General features: G+C 41.2%; 1 protein-coding gene across 1 annotated transcript; it reads left to right on the forward strand.

The window, feature by feature from the left end:
• Positions 1–304: 304 nt before the first annotated feature.
• LOC101341658 (olfactory receptor 7D4-like) lies at positions 305–1,258 on the forward strand. The gene has a single exon (XM_004378376.2). The coding sequence runs from the start codon at positions 320–322 to the stop codon at positions 1,256–1,258; it is 939 nt and encodes a 312-aa protein (XP_004378433.1). The 5' UTR covers positions 305–319.
• Positions 1,259–15,391: the final 14,133 nt, after the last annotated feature.

The raw sequence follows: 15,391 nt of genomic DNA on the forward strand, positions 1-15,391 counted from the left end.
GGTAGTTCATATAACATGCTTCCGATTAGCTTCGAAGGGTCATATCAAAGAGGAAATTGGTTTATGTGCATAGATTCAAATAGGAGACTTAGAACCAGTAAATAGAAGTTAAAAAGACAGATTTCTGTTAAATTAAAGTGTCTGAAGAATTATACACATTTAAAATGGAAAAGGGCTACCCATGACTGAGAGAGTCACTGTCATTGGAGGGACTCCATAACAAAATACAGGTGTTATTGTAAAGACGACGACTAGCTGAGAGCCAGTTGGCAGTTCATCGAATGTTGCTTGTACCTTCTCCAGCCTACACACTAGCTACATGGAAGCAGAAAACCAAACGACAGCTTCAGGGTTCCTCCTGCTGGGCCTCTCAGAGGATCCTGAACTTCAGCCCCTCTTCTTTGGACTCTTCCTGTCCATGTACCTGGTCACTGTGCTTGGGAATCTGTTCATCATTCTGGCCGTCAGCTCTGACCTCCACCTCCACACCCCCATGTACTTCTTCCTCTCCAACCTGTCCTTTGTTGACATCTGTTTCATCACAACCACAGTCCCAAAGATGCTGGTGAACATCCAGACAGAGAGCAAAGATATTTCCTACATAGGATGCCTCACTCAGGTGTATTTTTTCATGATTTTTGCTGGACTGGACATTTTTCTTCTGTCCTTGATGGCTTATGACCGGTTTGTGGCCATCTGTCACCCCCTGCACTATACTGTCATCATGAACCCCCGGCTCTGTGGCTTGTTGGTTCTGATGTCTTGGGTCATCATTTTCTGGGTCTCTCTGCTTCATATTCTATTGATCATGCGGCTGAACTTCTGCATAGGCACTGAAATTCCGAATTTCTTCTGTGAACTGGCTCAGATTATCAGATTGGCCTGCTCTGATACCCTCATCAATAATATCTTCTTATATGTGGCAACTGCCCTGCTGGGTGTGTTTCCCCTCTCAGGAATCCTCTTCTCTTACTCTCAGATTGTCTCCTCCTTAATGAGAATGTCTTCCACTAGGAGCAAGTATAAGGCATTTTCTACCTGTGGGTCTCATCTCTCCATAGTCTCCTTGTACTATGGGACAGGCCTTGGGGTCTGCATCAGTTCTTCTGTGATCCATTCTTCCCAGAGAAGCTGTATTGCTTCAGTGATGTACACTGTGGTCACACCCATGCTGAACCCCTTCATCTACAGCCTAAGGAATAAGGATGTGAAGGGAGCCCTGGGAAGGCTCTTCTGTAGAGCAGCCTCTTGTCCATGATGATGGTCACTGGCGTCAGGGCTAAATGGGCCTCATGGTTCCCAAAGCCGAATATCATAAATTTAAATATCCAGACTTGTTTTTCTTCTTCAAAAGACATACATCATTTCTTCCAATCCCAAAGTACCTATGACTTTGCTTTCTACTTGTTATTGCACCATTTTTCCTCAACTCTTTCCTCAATAATTCTTTTTGACTCTTCTTTCTTATATGCTGTCCATAAAGTTCTTTCTTTGGTCAGCTTTCTTAGAGCCATTCCTGAAAATTCCAACCTTAGATTTGTCACATTTATCATGTCAGTGCTGATAAGGTTTACTCAAAGGTTAGTCTCTCAAATATTGATGCTTTTCACCTTAATTTGGTTGTGTGTTTGTTTTCCCCTGAAAGAAATAAAATTAAAATCATACAGCAGTCATAACCAAGTGCTTGCCACATCTGAACTGTGCTTATTGCTTTAAACATATGGTTTCATTTCACCATGACAACATTTCTTTGAGATATAGTCTCATTCACCCCATTTTTTAGAGGAAGAGTCTGAGATTGGGATGGATTCGAACCTGGCAGCCTATCATTGAGTTAATACTATTAATTTTGCTATTCTGCTTTTCATAAGAACAAAGATGTGGTTTTCAACATCAAAGGTGGGAATCTAGATTTGACAGATTTTTTTTCAGATGATTTAGAATAATATACTACCTTGGATAATCTAAGATGTTGATTCATTTTTTGTGGTTCTTCCTTGCTTCTTTTCTTCCTTTCTTTCCCTTTCCTTTCTTCTTACTTACTTTCTCCCTTTTCTTATTTTATTTTACCTTTAAGTCTTATCATTACAGTTTTAAGATATATTTCCCAAGATCCTAAAACATGAAACACGTAGTAATGAATACAATGGAATAAGAATTATTCCCTCATATGGTTTACTTTTCTGGGACTCTCTGGAGGTGTCTTCAGGAATGGTAGTTACATACTTGTGGACAATTTACAACTTCATTTTTTGAGACGAACATTGGTAGAATTGAGTCTGCCCAGTGAACGGTGGAGTAGTAGATGCTATCAATGCTCCTCCCACATTCTCTGAGATCTTCTCATCATCTCTATTGCACACCAGTCTGACTGCCAATGGACAGCACCAGCTGGAACCTACCTCAACCAAATGCATGGTGGCAAATGTGACCCGGAATTATGTATCTCCAGGGGCAGCCTTCATTGACAGGTGTGGGATATACCACCTTACTTGGGGGTAATTTTGAGATGTGCATTTTGCACATTTTCCAAAATTTCCCATCATATTACAACTGCTCACTCACTGTGGTAGCTGACTTAATGCAAGCTTTATTGGATATATTTTCTTCCCTGTGTCACTTCTCTCTCCCATCCGCATTCCTTGCTCCTTCAAGTAAATTGCACTTGAATCCTTGTCTCAGTGTCTGCTTCTGTGGGAACAAAAACTAAGACAGTTGATAAAGACTATAAGAGATATTAGGGGAATTATGAAAGAAACTAGGGACTTGGGGCAAAAACAAAACTAAAAAAGAAGACACAATTTACTGAAAGATCTTAATTTGTTAATGAGAAAAGACTTGTTCGATATGGCTTCAATTCACTTTGATTCCATTAAATTTAATCAAATGTGTATTTATTATCTACTATGTACAAAGTGAGGAGAAGACCAGAGACGTATTAAAAAAAAAAGAAAAAAATCAATTCAGAGGAGTAAGCATAATCTTATTTATGTGTACTAGAAACTGTTGTAAACAAAAGTAAATATTTTCATCTCACATTGAATAATTCTATGGAAAACTTTCAGAAAATTTATTTTTGACAGCTTTATTAATGAATAATTTACATACATGAAATTGACCCGTTGTTGTAATCCAATGGTTTAAGTAAATTTATTTAGTTGTACAATCGTCACCCAAATCAAATTTTAGAGATTCATGTACTACGAAGACAGCGTTTGGTCAGGGGAATCTTAGCTTGTGTTGAATATATGGCATCCCCAATGACATAGGAGTCAGGCAGTACTCCAGGTCCTGTCAAAAACCATCAATCAGTATTTTATAAACCAATATTTTCTATTGTTTTCCTAGTCTTCTCCAGTAATGACCTCCTTTCCATAACTGTATAGGAAACAGGTAGATAAGGAGAGTGCCCTGCTGTTCTCTTTTGTTTTATATTGAATGATTTATTAAAATATAGAGTTCTGGATTTATCCTGTAAGACTTGTTACCTGAAATGTACTTATCATTGGGACTGTTTCCTAACAGTATTTGGAAAAAAAATAGTATATTTGTAAACATTTAATTAGAGTATGGAGAATATCTGTCCTATTTGTTTTATTTTCAGGCTTTTTCAATCTTAGGCTTCTAGGAGGTTTATTGATGCATTCATTTTATAAAAAGAATGTTTATTGAGACTCTACTATGTTTTAGGTGCTGAGGACAAAATTGTGAATAAAAAATAGTTTTTGTCCTTATAGAGCTTCCAGTGGAGGAGAAAGAAAACAAACAAGTGAACCAATAAAAACATTTGAATTGTGGAAAGTGGTATAAAAAAAGGAAGAAGCACTAAATAACGGAGAAACGTTGTGAGCTTTATTTTAGATAATATTTTCAATACCATGATAAAATAATAGAAACTGACTGAGATGTTTTAGATAATATTTTTAATATTATTTCTCAACTGTCTAGACCGTGGTTTCTCAACCTCAGCACTACTGACATCTTGAGCTGGACAATTCGTTGGTAGGTATCTTAGAGTGGGTTCTCTAGAGGAGCAAAACCAATAAAGTGTATAAATATATGTATATTGTTGTTGTTGTTAGGTGCCATGCGGTCGGTTTTGACTCATAGCCACCCTGTGTATAATGAAATACTACCTGGTCCTGCGCCATCCTCACAATCATTGTTATGCTTGAGCCCATTGTTGCAGCTACTGTGTCAATCTATCTTGTTGAGGATCTTCCTCTTTTTCTCTGGCCTTCTACTTTACTGAGCAATATGTCCTTCTCCAGGGACTGATCCCTCCTGATAACGTGTCCAAAGTAGGTGAGATGAAGTCTTACCATCCTTGCTTCTAAGGAGCATTCTGGTTGTACTTCTTCCAAGACAAATTTGTTCATTCTTTTGGCAGTCCATGGTATATTCAATATTCTCCAGCACCACAATTCAAAGGCGTCAGTTCTTCCCTATTCATCGTCCAGCTTTTGCATGCATATGAGGTGATTGAAAACACCATGGCTTGGGTCAGGCACACCTTAATCTTCAAGATTACATCTTTGCTTTTCAACACTTTAAAGAGGTCTTTCGCAGCAGATAAATATATATAGGTAGAGATTTATATCAAGGAAATGACTCACACATTTGTAGAGTGCTTACCGTCCCAAGTATGTTGGTCAGGGTAGAGGCTTCTCCTGATTCACGTAGCCTTAGGGGCTGGTGAACCCAAGATCAACAGGTCAGAGAGCAGAGCTGTTGCTCACAGGCTGTGAAGATCCACGAATCCCAAGATTGGCCGACAAGATCACAGATAAGCTGCCAGCTCAAGTCTCAAGAGTGAGAGGTCAGACGAACAGGGGCCAGCTGCAGGTTTCAAAACAAACAAAAACCTCTGAGCCCTGCCAAAATGTCCGCCCACACTCCATGCAGACCACACGCCCAAGGAAACTCCCTTTTAAATGAATGGCTACTCACAGCAGATCCCATCATGGGTATGATCACATATCAAATCTCACCAGGGAAGTCACCACAACATCACACGACTGCCAAAACACCGAGAATCATGGCCCAGCCAAGCTGACACAAAATCTTAACCATGACAGTCCATCCCTTGTCAACTTGGTTCCTATATACATCTCTTAAACTAAACATAATCTCTGAATAAAGACAATTATGAAGTCATACTTGCACCTAACATAATACAACTAACACAATACAACCAAAAAAGTACTAGCCCTGTTTACATCTTACATGTTATAAGTGAAGAAAAGAAAAATATTTGATGTACACATACAAAGCAGAGATACTCATAACAATTAGAGTCTTGGTTTCTGCAGCTGACCATGTGGCCATAACTGGTATTTAAGAACTACCTTCTTCCACCACTCATTCCATATCCCCTTTGCCTTCAGCAAGCACCTCAGTTGGTTGTTGTTCTTTGCCTGGTGGGGTGACCCAATCCTTCATTCCTGAAGGGTCTGGTCCATTAGTAGTAATGTCAGAATTGGGTAGCTGTAGTTTTCCATTGACATTAATCACAGGGCATGGTAGTACTAAGAGATGCCCTAAGGGATCTCCTGCATTCCAGACATACTCTTTTTTACCTCCATTATGTAATATCAATCTGATTTCCTCTTGGTAATCAGGATCCATCACACCAGCCAGTATGGTAACTCTTTCTTTGCCTGTTGGTCAAGAGGCATAAGCAGTCCAAAGTGACCAGGTGAAATTCTTAGCTTCCAGTTCAATGGAATCAATGATGTGTCTCCAGGTGGGAGCATTCCTGTCTTTGGAACTAAGGCCTCTAGACCAGCAGACCATAAGGTTGTACGGACAGGAAGCAAAAACTTTGAGAGTGGGTTCCTAGGGGTAACAGTGAGTGGTGCCACTCCCTTTTCCACCCTTTGATTCCTGGTCCCATGAATCCTGGCTATGGGAGATACAGCACCATATATTGGACACTGTTTTAGAGCATATACAGCCTCCTGGAGAACATTGTCCCAACCCTGCAAGGTATTGCCACCTAGCTGTTGCCATAATCATATCTTTAGGAGGCCATTCCATCATTCTATCAAGCCAGCTGCTTCAGGATGATAGGGAACTTGATGAATTCCATGAACACAGGCCCATTGCTGCACTTTATTTGCTGTGAAGTGAATACCTTGATCTGAGACAACGCTGTGTGGGATGACATGAAGGTGGATAAGGCATTCTGTAAGTCCACAGATGGTGGTTTTGGTAGAAGCATTGCATGCAAGGAAGGCAAATCCATATCCAGAGTAAGTGTCTATTCCAGTAAGGACAAAGTGCTACACTTTCTGTGATGGAAGTGGTCTTATGTAATCAACTTGCCACCAGGTTGCTGCCTGGTCACCTCGAGGGATGGTACTATATAGGGAACTCAATGTTGGTCTCTGCTCCTGGCAGATTGGGCATTCCACAGTGACTGTAGCCATGTTGGCCTTGGTGAGTGGAAGTCCATGTTGCTGGGCCCATGCATAACCTCCATCACTGCCACCATGAGCCCATTAAGCAATGATGGGAGTACCTGGGGAAAGAGGATGAGTGGTTTCCACAGAATGCATCATCCTATTCACATGATTATTAAAATCCTCCTCTGCTGAGGTCACCCTTTTGCGACCATTCACATGAGAAGCAAATATCTTCACTTCTTTGGCCCCTTAAGAGAGATCTATCCACCTACCTCTTCCCCATAAATCCTTGTCTCCAATTTTCCAATCATGTTCCTTCCTAGTGCCTGACCATCCAGCCAAACCATTGGCCACAGCCCATGAATCAGTGTAAAATCACACATACGACCATTTCTTCTTCCAAGTAAGGTGAATAACCAGGTGTACTGCTCAAAGTTCTGCCCATTGGGAGGATTTCCCTTCACCGCTTTCCTTCAGGGAGGTCCCAGAAAGGGGCTGGAGTGCTGCTGCTGTCCACTCTCGAGTGGTGCCTGCATATCACACAGGACCATCTAAACTTGGCACGAGTTTTCTCTTCTTCAGTCAGCTGATCATAAGGAATTCCCCATGAGGCCATAAGTGTAGACAGGGAGATGGAAGGTAATGTGACAGGAGTGGAGACCATGGGCAGTTGGGCCACTTCCTCGTCCAACTTACTTGTGCCTTCAGGTACCGCTCGGGACCGATCTCACATATACCATTCCATTTAATGCTGCTGTGCACAGCCAACTTTATAACTCTGTGGGTCAGACAACACCCAGTTCATGATGGGCTGCTGAGGCTGCATGGTGACTTGGTGTCCCATGGTTAAGGGTTCAGTCTCTACTAAGGCCCAATAACAAGCCAAAAGCTGTTTCTCAAAAAGACAGTTGTAATCGCAGAGGATGGCAGGGCTTAGCTCCAAAATCCTAAGGATCTGAGCTGTGATTCACCAATAGGGGCCTGCCAATGACTCCAAACAGCATCACTATCTGCCACAGACACTTCAAACACCATTGGATCACTGGATCATATGGCTCAAGTGGCAGAGCAGGTTGCACAGCAGCCCGAACCTTTTGCAGAGCCTTCTCTTTTTCTGGGCCATGCTCAAAACTAGCAGCTTTTCGAGTCACTTGATAAATAGGCTGGAGTAGCACACCCAAATAAGGAATATGCTGCCTCCAAAATCCAAAGAGGCCCACTAGGCATCATGTCTCCTTTTTAGTTGTGGGAGGAGCCAGATGCAATAAATTTTCCTTCACTTTAGAAGGAATGTCTCAACACACCCCACACAATTGGACCCCTAGAAATTTCACTGAGGTAGAAGGTGCCTTAGTTTTTATGGGATTAATTTCCTACCCTCTAGCATGCAAGTGTTTTACCCATAAGTAAAGAGTCATTGATACTTCTTCCTTACGAGGTCCAATCAGCATAATGTCATCAATATAATGGGCCAGCATGAAGTCTTTTGGAAGGGAAAGGAGATCAAGTTCCTGGGGACTCAATTATGACATAGGGCTGGAGAGTTGATGTAGTTTTGGGGTAGAAAACTAAAGGTGTATTGCTGGCCTTGCCAGCTAAGGGCAAATTGCTTCTGATGGCCCTTCAAAACAGGTATGGAAAAAAAGGCATTAGCCAGATCAATAGCTGCATACCAGGTATCAGGGGATGTATTAATTTGCTCAAGCAATGAGACTGCATCTGGAAAAGCAGCTGCAATTGGAGTCACCACTTGGTTAAGTTTTCAATAATCCACTGTCATTCTCCAAGATCCATCTGTTTTTTGCACAGGCCAAAAGGGTGAGTTGCATGAGGATGTGGTGGGGGTCACCACCTCTGCATCCTTCAAGTCCTTGATGGTGGCGGTAATCTCTGCAATCCCTCCAGGAATGCAATATTGCTTTTTCTTTACTATTTTCCTAGCTAGGGGTAGTTCTAATGGCTTCCACTTGGCTTTTCCTACCACAATAGCCCTTATTCTATTTGTCAGGGTTCCAATGTGGACGTTCTACCAGTTGCTGAGTATATCTATTCCAGTTATGCATTCTGGAACTGGGGAAATCAGTACAGGATGGGTTCAAGGACCCACTGGACCTACTGTGAGACTGGTATGAGCTAAGACTCCACTAATAATCTGACCTCCATATGACCTCACTCTGACTGGTGGACCGCAGTGACATTTTGGGTCTCCTGGAATTAGTGTCAATTCAGAGCCAGTATCCAATAATCCTCAAAAAGTCTGATTATTTCTTTTTCCCCAATGAACAGTCACTCTCCTAAAAGGCCATAGATCACTTTGGGGAAGGCTGGGAGAAAGATTAACAGTATAAGCTTTTGGCAGTGTATTGGAGACTATCCACAAGGGGACCTTTTCTCCTCTTCAATTAAGGGATTGTGGGTCTGTAAACTCGTTCAAGTGTGGGAATTGATTGGGGGGCTGTGACTATTCTGGTGATTCAAATTAGACTGCCATTCATTTGACCTAGAATTCACCCACTTGTACAGATCAAGTAAATGTTTAGTAGATTTCCTATCTATCTCACTCCTAGGGACACCATGACTAAGTAGCCAATGGCATATGTCCGTACCAGTCAGACTATTCTGATTACTGCTTTGACTTTGCTGTCCATTACGGTAACCATGCCCACCTTGTCTTTGTCAACTGAGTACCGCCACTTGACCCCTACCACCAGGGTCTCCAGTCTCATTGTAGTTAGGTGTCTTAATTCAGTCAAGGCAGTTCCTCCTGTCATATCTGACTTACACAAAATAGCAATCACAGCAGTCTTCAAGGATGCCTGGGCTCCCTTCACAAATTTGTTCCTCACCGTTGTGATAAAATGTGTCTTCTGGGCATTCCATGTGTGAGTCAGTGGGTCTAACCTGATAAATCCACTCTAGCATGTCAATTTCCCTAAAGCTTTGAATGGATATCTTCTTTTACATTATACCAAAGCAGGTCTGGTACTTAAACTTGATTTAATGTAGGCTACTGCATAATCCATACTTCAGCAACCCAGGCAAACAAACTATTAGATCCTATCCTGACTTCTCAGGCTGAAACATGGAATGAAAAATCTGTGCCTAGTGAGCCCATATCAATAAACTCAGAATGATCCATCTTTATGTTCCTTGCACCATTATCCTACACCCTTAATAGCTATTCCCAAGCATATTCCCCAGATTTCTATTTGTACTTATTAGAAAAGTCAAGCAGTTCTTTCGGAGTGTAGCATACCTCCTCCTGGGTTACACCTTGTACTTCACCTTTTGGGGCTCTTTGGAACTTAAGTCTAGTTATAGGTCTAGAAGCCAAAATCTGTGGGGAAATATTTTGAGAACATTAAGCATTGTCTTGTAAAGCATCTACCTCAGGTGATGTCCCAGGCAATGACTCAGACAAGGGTGCTTTAGATGCAGATTGGGTTAATTTCATTATATTGGAGTGGAGGGGCTAAAGGCTCTGTTGGCAGGGGTGATTCAACAGAATTTAGGGGCTCAGTGTCTCCAGCTTCCTGATTATCTGCTCATATGTCCCCATCTCAAGTTTCAGAATCCCATTTCTTCCAAATCAATGCCCTCACTTTAACTTCAGACACCTCTCAAGGTTGGCAATTGAGTTGGCATTGTAATTCAGCCACTCTTACAATAAGAATCTGGTTTGCTTTTTGGCAATATCAGCTCTGTTACTGCAAGAAATAAGTCTTTCTTTCAAAGAACAAGTGGATACTTTGAGGTGGTTTATGTGGCACTTGAACTTTGAAGCCCTGAGCTCATCTCTTTCTTTCAGCAGTTTGTTTAGTAAAAGTAGGACCAACCGAGCAGCTTCCTCATACTTCTTATTATGACAAAATTGTAGAAAGGTATCATCCATGCGATCACCCAGAGCCTCGTCTTTTACCAATACCTGATCTATTGGTGGAGATATTTTTCCTATTTGAATTGCCATCTCATGCCATGGATTAGCAATGCCCTCTTTACTTCTGAAAGCAGAGTCATCAACATCTTTAAGACTAACCAAACCTGAGAACCAATTTAGAAAATTCATCCTTACAATTTTGTTTCTCCAGAACCACTCTCAGTACCAAATATCTTAGGCTGGCTTCTCTAGAGAAGCAAAACCAATAAAGTGTATAAATTTATATAGAGAGATTTATATCAAGGAAATGACTCACATGGTTGTAGAGGCTGTAATGTCCCAAGTCCGTGGGTTAGCTGAGAGGCTTCTCCTGATTTACGTAGCCACAGGGGCTGGCAAACCCAAGATCAGCAGGTCAGAGAGCAGGGCTGTTGCTCACAGGCTATGAAGATAGACAAATCCCAAGATTGGCAGGCCAGATGGCAGGCAAGCTGCTAGCTCAAGTCTCAAGAACCAGAGGTCAGATGAACAGGAGCCAGCTGCAGGATCCAGAACAAGCAAAAGCCCCTGAGCTCCACCAGAACGTCCACCCACAGTCTATGCAGGCCACATTCTCAAGGAAACTCCCCTTCAACAGATTGGCTACTCACAGCAGAGCCCATCATGGGTGTTATCACATATCAAATCTCAACAGGGAAGTGACCACAGCATCACATGACTGCCAAAACACTGAGAATCATGGCCCAGCCAAGTTGACACACAGTCGTAACTATCACAGTGGGGGACTGTCCTGTGCATTTTAGGATGTTTTTAGCAGCATCCCTGGCCTCTACCCACTACATACCAACACTCCACCCCTCAATTGTGACAATGCTAAGTGTGTCCATACAATGCCAGTTGTCCTCTAGAAGGTAAAATAGCCCCAGCTGAGAACCACTGGTCTGAATGGTGCAGGAGTTGATGAACTTAACATTCCAGGAGACAGGAAAAATAGGAAAAGCAACATTTAAGGGAAGAAAAACCAGTTTATTATTGCAAGAATTGAGCTGGCAGAGATTACAGAATACTTCATTGGTGCTATTATTTCAGAGCTGAAATATATTGGTTTAACATTCATCAGTCTGCACTTGTGGCAGTATGATCAATACATATACACAGATACGGAGAGAAATTGCTGCTTAGAGAGTCAAGAGTTAGAAAGACAAGGTGATGCTTGGCTGAATCCTACTCATGATTCTTCAGTTCTCAGTTATAGGGCCCCCACCAGACACACTCTCTCATTAGACACTGTACCAATCCATCACAACATTAGCCACCATTGTAATTAAATAATTTAGGGTACAATTAATTTATTGATGAATGTCTTTTCAAAATATCCACCTGAGCTTTGTATCCCATCCAGTCTTGATGTTTTAGGTACTTTACACTATCACTTATCTCTTCTTTATCCTGTATGTCCCAATGTCTGCATGCAAGATTATAATTTCCAATGTAGTTAAACACATTGCCATATCTTTCAATGTAAATGAGACTCACTAATCACCCCACATTCCCCTTTGGGTATTGCTCCAAACTTTTAAGTATTTGGTTTGCACGTGAATTTTCTTTTTTACATTGCTTACTGTCTCCTCAACTTGATCTGGAGTCTTTCTACCTCCATCACAGTTACTCTCCCTGAGGTCTGCAGTGTCTTATATCCTCAATAAATTCTAAGGAACATTTCCAGCCTTCAAACTGCTTGATTTTTTCAGTAACAAAATTACTAATGAGTGCATTCTCTTTCTTGAAATAGGGACATTATTCAGTTTCCATGGCATTATGGACTCCAGGTGACACATAAGCCTGCCAAAGATAGCTTAAACAAAATACATTTTATTTTTGTCACAAAGGACTTTTGAGGGTCAAGGTTATTGAGAGTTCTTGTAACATTAACACATCCCTTAGGGAGAAACTCCTAACTTTGAAATTAAACTTTGTTAAACAGAGGCAAGAGTTATGGCAATACCTTAAGGAGCATGTGGGAGAGCACTTTAAAGGAAGATGAGGGAACCTGTTTAAACTCTGGGAGAAAAATCTTGTTTACTGAAAGTGTTTGAACACACTAGAAAAAGTAGAAATAATTGGAAGAAAGAAATTCATTTGTCTCCACAGCTACCTTCAGGGAGACAGAATTGGCAGAATCTTTCCTTTCTATTATTCTCTTTATTCCAAGGGAGCTGAATTGTGTAAAGAGTAGAATGACAATGGAACAATTTATTTAATAAGATGTCCTGAGAATTCAGCCCCTGAGGTCCTGGAAACTTTAAATAAACCCTCAGGGCCCCTAAAGCAAACCATCTTAGGCCTTCAGAGATATAAGTTAGACACTCTCTGCTTGGTGCATCTCTGTACTTTCTGGGGAAAATCATTGTAGCAGAAAGAGCAAAGGCACCCAAGGACTTCCATGATGCTATTTGAAAGCCAGGGTATCCTAATGAGGGATATGTGCAGAAGTAAATAGTGAAGGAAAAACATCTATTAGGCCCAACCACCAGAGACACAGACAAGAACAGTGGTTCTAAAAGTGTTGTCCCTGGACCAGCAGCTTCAGCACCAAGTAGGAGCTTGTTAGAAATGCAAATATTTAGCCTGCACCCCAGATCTAGTAAGTCTGAAATTCTGCTGGTGGGTGGGCCTCAGCCATTTGTGTTTTAGTAAGCCCCCAGGTGAATAATCTTATCTCTCCTTTTTTTTTTTCTGAGCGACATCAGCCAGGCCATGGTTTTCTGTGTACATTGTCAGGCTTGTGGACAGGGGCAATAAGTGTCACAGGTATGATGATAGAAGACTACACTCATTGACGAGGCCTTGGGGACAGAAAGGAGAAAGGTTTCATTATATCCTTGGAAAGGAGAATTGGAAAAGTCTTCCATAGAGGAGGTGATGCTTGAACTGAGATCTTCAACAGTAACCTTTCCCTGGCTGGCTGGGGGCATGGAACGGGTATTCCAAGGAGAGGAGGTTGTATGAACAACTGGATGTAGCATTCTGGAAAATGTAATCTGGTGTAGCTCGACAAAGGGACCCCTTCCAGTTGGGGAGAGAAGTGGTGTAGGGCAAAAGTAAATGTCAATCCTGCTAGGAAGAATTCACAGTACTCTTGAGTCAACCCAACTCTTGGATTATCCATCACAAAAAAGATTTCTACAGAGCTTCTCGACCAGTGGTTCTCAAACTCAGCTGCACATGAAAACCAGCCTCCAAGATTCTGATTCAGTTGGTCTTAGGTGGGGCCTGAGCATGGTGACATTATGTGTTATAGAGTAGAGCTGCTCCATAGAGTTTTCTTGGCTTGAGTTGGAATGACTAGACAACAACTAACAACAACAATCTTTACAGGAGTACATTGTTAGGTCTTTCTTCTACAGTGCCAGTGGGTGGGTTCAAACTGCTAATCTTTTTTTTTTAATTGTGCTTTAGGTGAAAGTTTACAGCTCAAGTTAATTTCTCATACAAAAATTTATACACATATTGTTTTGTGACATTAGTTGAAATATCCACCACTTGACAGCACACTCCCCCTTTCCACTCCGGGTTCCCTGTGTCCATTCAACCAGTTTGTGTCCCTTCCTGTCTTCTCATCCTGCCTCCCTACAGGAGCTGCCCATTTGGTCTCATGTATCTGATTGAACTAGAAGCACGCTCCTCACGTTTAGGTGACTCTTATCAATCATGGCTGAACTTTAGGAACAACTGCCCCTAGGGGATTTGCTGAAGTGGATCAATGAAGCACTCACACAGGGCTGCATCTTCAGAGATTTAAGGGCTCTCCATCTCAGAAAGTTTATCTACCAATAATGATACATTTGTTTTTGACATTACAATACTTATGCAGCCTTATATTGCATTTGTTTGAATTAGCAGAATAATGGAAGAGGCTACATAAGCCCGGCTCACTATTATTTACTCCTCATTGCTAACCGTTACATTGTCTCATGATCTTGTCTTTCCCTCCAGTTCCAGTGTCTACAAAAGGTTTAAGATGAACTTATGTTCCTCCTTGGAGGGTGGAAAACAAGTGATAATGATCTGAGAATGAAAAACCGAACAAAGCACACATCTTGTGACAAGAAAACCAGGATGTAGTCAGATAACCCCCAAGAATACCAGTAAAAGATTAACTCATCTGAGACATGACCACCTCAAGGGAGAACTAACACAAACTTCTAAGACCCATAATCCTGTCCCTATAAAAGCCTTCAGCTGATCTCCAGTTGCGGAGACGGGTTTTTTGGAGGAATCTATTCCCCTCTGTCTCCTATATATCGATATATAATAAACCTGCTCACCTCACCGCTGTCTCAGAATTGGCTATTGTGACAGGCAGCTCCAATCTGCATTATTGCGGTAACAATAATATTAAATATTATTTCTAGCATTAGTCCTTTGAATATTCATTAATTGTCATTTCTTAATGCTTCCATGTTGAATGTTATTTCTCATTTAAAAATCAACATCCTTTATTATTTTATTGATATATCCTAATTTTTCTAGTTTGAGAGCCTGAATCACCCTTTCTCCCCAACACACACACAACTATTTGTAGCAAAGCTTGTTAAAAATGATTAAATATGTTTTGATTTCTAATGAACTCTATATTTGTCCTCATGAAGTCACTGGAACAACACTCCAATTTGATATTTAAACAAATAAAATTTATTGAAGGAATGAACCATGAGAGAGCATGCGTTCAGTTTGCCTGTAATGGTATGCTCTGCCTTCCAGACAAAACAAAGAGATATTTAACAAGTAGAGTGAGTACAGATAACAATTTTACATCACAGCAATGGCAGGAAAGACAGTGAGATTTACAAGGTTGGGAATTAACTGTAAAACTTTCTTTACATCAGTTTCTAGTCAAAAACAAGTCTCTCATACTTCATACTAAGGCAATATTTCTAAAATGGAAAGTATAAACAATTTTAACATTAAAGTTTAGTGATATGGAGACTCCGGCAAGATGGCGCCCTAGGCAGAAGCACCACGCCGTCCCTCCACAACAAAGATCCGAAAAACTAAGCCAAACCGAGAATCAACAATCCTGAAACCCTAGAACATCAAATGAAGA

Source organism: Trichechus manatus, unplaced genomic scaffold (assembly GCF_000243295.1).
Source record: "Trichechus manatus latirostris isolate Lorelei unplaced genomic scaffold, TriManLat1.0 scaffold00057, whole genome shotgun sequence".
Lineage (NCBI taxonomy): Eukaryota > Metazoa > Chordata > Mammalia > Sirenia > Trichechidae > Trichechus > Trichechus manatus.